Consider the following 5,180-nt stretch of genomic DNA (forward strand, 5'->3'; position numbering starts at 1 on the left):
AGCTACTTCATAAATTCTTATAAAAGAATTCATCCTAATATTGAAGTGTATATATATATATATATATATTCATTCCAAGTTGAGGGATAAGAAAGAATCTTATATCCTAATTCTTTATTTTCCAGTCACTTTCTAATCACTGAGAGGTAATATTTATACCCTCTTAAACGTGGATGCGTTGTTAGAACAGACTATACTGCAGTAAATATCATAAGAGAAACTCTTGTATTGGCTTTTGTGCAAAATTCATTCTTGTTTATTTCACCTGTCACCATTTTCATTTATTCCTGACTGCTCATATTTCTATAATGTTGTTGGTATTCACATCATGTTTTTTTCAGACATAAAATTTTGTTGACCTCTCTCACAGATTATAAGCAAGGTCATACCATTTTATCTAACCATGCATGTCTTAGGTAGATGTAGGTTTATAGTGGTGATAGAATAACTTTTTTTGCAAAGCAATGTTTTGTGCTGTTTAATTTCTGTTTATTATCAGCAGATATATTTATCATGTTTATGTTGATGTGCTAAGAGATTGTCTTAGTAACTCGCATATTATATACTGTGTGAAGTATTGTTTTGGGAATTGAATTTCAGTTCTAGGAATGGCAAATACATAAACGTATCAAGTACATTAACATGGCAGATGCATAAACTTGCTAATGAGTGCATAAACATGGTAGTGAGCACATAAATAGGGTGGCAGACACATAATCACTGTGAAACCATAATCATGGTGTATACATAAACACAACAAACCTCAAGTCATTGAGGAAGCCTCTATGTGGTTGCTCAGCCTACAAGAATAGCAGCAAAATCCTTTTCAAATCACAGCTTAGTTTTCTCTATGCCATGAGGTTACATCACAATCTCTCCATCCAGCCCCGTTTTCTGCCACTGTCCTGATCTCATTCCAGCTTCTCCACCTTTCTCATCTTTCCTTGTCAATGATCCTTTACTATGTGGTTTTAGGGTGCCCTGCTGCTCTTTTCTCCTCAGTCTTCCACTTTAGTGCCACCATGCAATCACTTTCTTCATCTTGTCTGAAGATGTCTGATCTATTTCTAGCATTTGCATACTTACCATCTAAAAAAATAGACATTATAGTCCTAGACATACTATGGGTAACAAGATACACTTCTGAAGAAAATCAAAAGACCGCATGATTACTGTAATCATACGTTTGATCATGGATTTACTCAATCAGGGTTGGCCCATGGTTAAACAACAATATCTAAAATGTGATAGCTGGGGATGAATGGTACTAAAACTACTGGAATCACAGTATTATAGAAAATAGAGAAAATTAAGTTAACAGATTATAAAGGTATTCTATCAGTACTTTATTGTTGTTAGGTAACTAATTTTTAAACTTCACCTGTGGTCAAATCTTCTAATCTAAAAGCATAACAAATTCCTTGGTTCCCTTAATAACACTCTCCTGGTAAATAATATCAGCTGAACATGGGTATGTGTTTTTTTAAAGAGACAAAGTGAATAAATAATCTAGAACTAATATATTATGATGAGAAAGCTAATCTAAAATGTATCTGAATAATAACATAGCATATTTTCCAGCATACAAACTAACATGGCATAAGGTGTAAACATTCAAATATCATTATTTCCAAATCCTGCTGTAGTTTTAGACAGAATTTTTTGTCCCTCAATGTCATCTTGGTGCATAAGTCATCCCTATATTTTCTTGTCCTAAAAACTTGACTTGTATGCTGGAAAATATTGTATTTGAGTGGTTTATGAGCAGGCTTTTAGGCCACAGCTGGCCACTGTTTTGTGTTAGTGTCATGGTTGTGTATAAAGAATTTTAGTTCATTTCACACCTATGTGGTTCTATGTTTGATTCCACCGTGTGATATTTTTAGAATCTTAAAATATAGCTTCATGCTCATCAATACCTTGTCAGTATAATTTCATAAATCAAAACTCTGTGGAAATTTGTGTGTGTGTGTGTGTGTGTGTGTACTTTTTGCTACTGCATATTGGTGAAAGTTGTGAAGACCAGCAAGAAAACTGATAAAATGGTGTGTTTGAACAAAGATGATATTTGTTCTGCCTGAGTTGTACAGATGTCTCCTATTCACTGACAACATCATAAATGTAGTAAAGCAGTGATCATCTCATTGGAGACTTGTAACCAATAACACTTCTCTTCACAAAATGAAATATAAAATAATTGGAAAAATAAAATAGCCATGTCAAACTTAACTTATATATACCATTGTGAAGCAAGATACTGTTGTTTTCAGCCAAGATAAAATCTCTTATAGACATGCTATATCAAAAATACAATATATGTATTGGAGAAAGACCAAAAAAAAAAAAAAAAAAAAAACCATCTTGGCAGTGGCTTATGAGGACACCAGATGCATTTCAGCCTTCTTAGGCCTTGGTGTGTACTTGCAGTCATGCCGAGACAAAACTTGTTGCCTCTGATATGTAGAAAACAGGGAATAATACACATATATTTTATTCAGCCTGCGGCTATTCACAATGTCAGTGAATCTGTTATATTTTTTATTCATTTAAGGCTGCTTCAATTGCAAACACTGGATTTTTTTAGAAAAATAAGTTTTACTTGCTAGAAAGAGACAGTTGTCTTTAATGACCATATCACCATTTTGAGCATAATTCTTATGTGATTTTTTTTTTCTTTTTATATGGTTTGATAGCAATTAGTATAATGTTTCTCTTCTTTTTCAGCTGCTTGACTACCGTTCTTATACATACTCCTACATCCTTGCTGATGCTTCTAGCAAAGAAGGTGTTCTTATTGATCCTGTTTTGGACAATGTCAACCGAGACCTTCAAATCATAAAAGACTTAGGAATTAATCTTACAATTGTTGGTAAGATGCTAAATTAATCTTACGATTGTTGGTAAGATGCTAAGTGTGTGTGTGTGTGTGTGTGTGTGTGTGCATGCGTGTTTGTTTGCGTAAATTTCTGTTGCTGTTTGGTGTCAAGAGAGTTTGTTGAATTCCTGTTATCAGCAGCTGTAAAAGAAGAATTATCTTTGAGTTATTTATTTCCAGACAAAAGGGTAATCTGTAAAGAAGCATGCAACAAAGAATATCTTGAATCTACTTTATTATTCACTCTTCTCACACTCCACTGTTACACTAAACATTATGCCCTATTTTCACAGCACTTTTAAGTCTTCTGCTTTTTCTAAACAATCAACAAAAACAAGAGATGCCAACTACAACAATCTGTTATAACCATTCCACTCCACCATTATTCCATTATTCCAGTATAGCAAGATTTCTAGGTTAATCAAAACTAAGACTATAGCTTTTATAACAATACAGCAACAATGGGGATGCACTAGATGGTTGCTTGCCCTGTTAGACAAAGTAGCCAAATGTCCTCAAATTACACCCTGCTACCTTTAAAAACAAAATGGGCAAGAAAAGGAGTGGGGATAATGTATTTCAACGTACACTATACCTGAAAAAAAAAAGATGAGATGGTCATGGCTGGGATGCCTTTGATCATAAATCTGTTTGATCAAGATTGATTTGGAGGTTTAACCAACAACAGTTGCCATTGAATGTCACAGAGGTAATCATCCTAGCTGCTAAAAAGAATTCAAGTGTGTGTATGATGGGCTTTTTTCATGTCTACCAAATCCAAATCCACTCACAAGGCTTTGGTTGGCTTAGGGCTGTAGTTGCTCAAAGTGTCACACAATGGGACTAAAAAAGAGACCATGTGGTTGGGAACCCAACTTCTTACCACATAACCATGTCTGTGTCTGACACATGATGTATATTCATATTTGGAATTATGAGAAGTTAGATTTGGACTTAAATTTACTGTGTTAATGCTTTATTAAAAACAGAATCTAGTGTTTACATGATTCTTAATCAAATTATTTTTTTTGCAGTCAACACCCATGTCCATGCTGACCACATAACTGGATCAGGCCTTCTGAAACAAAGTCTACCAAATTGCAAAAGCTATACTTCTATCCAGTCTGGTGCAGTGGCTGATAGAAAGTTTGATCATGGCAACCATTTAACATTTGGAAAATATGCTCTTGAATGTCGTAGTACTCCTGGACACACAAACGGTAATTGTTTTAATAGTAAGGTTTCAAGATTCTGTTGTCAGTCGTATTATCTCTTTCAGTCTGTCTCTCTGCTTCTTTCTCTCTTTGTCAGAAGTGTACGCATATTTGCAGAAATATTTATTTTTCATTATTATCTTTTAAGAATGTTGGATTTGCAGAATTTTTAGAATGTTGGACAAAGATACCTTACAGTATCTCTTGTCTCTTTGCATTCTGAGTTCAAATCCCATTGAGGTCAACTTTGCCCAATATCCACCCTCAGGTCATAGAATACCAGTACCAATGAAGTACTAGGATCAATTTAATCTACTAACCCTTCCCCATAAAATTATCAGCCATGTGCCTAATTTAGAAACAATTATGCTTATAATTGCTAAATATCAAGTTACCTTTAATTTTCCACTATTTATTTTTGCATTTTTGGATCTCTGCTTTGTAGCTGTCTTGTGTGTGTTTGTTACTGTGTGACTTTGCATTGTTACCAAGCTTGTGGTTCAACTTGCCAAGGTCAGTGGAAAAAAAGCAAGGGTAAAAAGTAAAGAAAAAGTAAATTTGATGTCAGGAAGGGAATTCGGTCATAGAAGTTACCTCTCACCCATACCAGCATGGAAAAAAAAAAACATATGTAAATAAAATTATATCATCATCATCATCATCATCCTCATCATTTAATGTACATTTTCTGTGCTGGCATGGGTCGGATTGTTTCATAGGAGTTGGCCAGCTGCAGAGCTGCTCAGGCTCCGATTGTTTGTTTTGGTATGGTTTCTATGGTGGGATGCCCTTCCTAATGCCTACCACTTTACAGAGTATAACGTGTGCTTTTTATATGGCATTGACATGGGTGTTTTATATGTAGCACTGACTGACATGGGTGCTTTATACATGGTCCTAGCACAGGCACTTTATATGTGGCACCAGCACGGGTACTTTATATGTGGCACCAGCATGGGCACTTTATATGTGGCACTAGCATGAGCACTTTATATGTGACACCAGCGTGGGCACTTTATATGTGGCACCAGCATAGACACTTTATATGTGGCACCAGCATGGGCTTTTTATATGTGGAACCAGCATGGGCA

At 35.1% G+C, this 5,180-nt stretch overlaps 1 protein-coding gene across 1 annotated transcript in view; it reads left to right on the top strand.

The window, feature by feature from the left end:
• The window catches only part of LOC106871303 (persulfide dioxygenase ETHE1, mitochondrial), a 26,678-nt gene that overhangs the window by 15,149 nt on the left and 6,349 nt on the right, over positions 1–5,180 (top strand). The window contains exons 2-3 of the mRNA XM_014917687.2: positions 2,725–2,869; positions 3,910–4,095. Of these exons, the coding sequence (XP_014773173.1) occupies positions 2,725–2,869; positions 3,910–4,095 (331 nt within the window). The remainder of the gene's footprint in view (positions 1–2,724; positions 2,870–3,909; positions 4,096–5,180) is intronic.

This window comes from Octopus bimaculoides, chromosome 5, assembly GCF_001194135.2.
Source record: "Octopus bimaculoides isolate UCB-OBI-ISO-001 chromosome 5, ASM119413v2, whole genome shotgun sequence".
Taxonomy (NCBI): domain Eukaryota; kingdom Metazoa; phylum Mollusca; class Cephalopoda; order Octopoda; family Octopodidae; genus Octopus; species Octopus bimaculoides.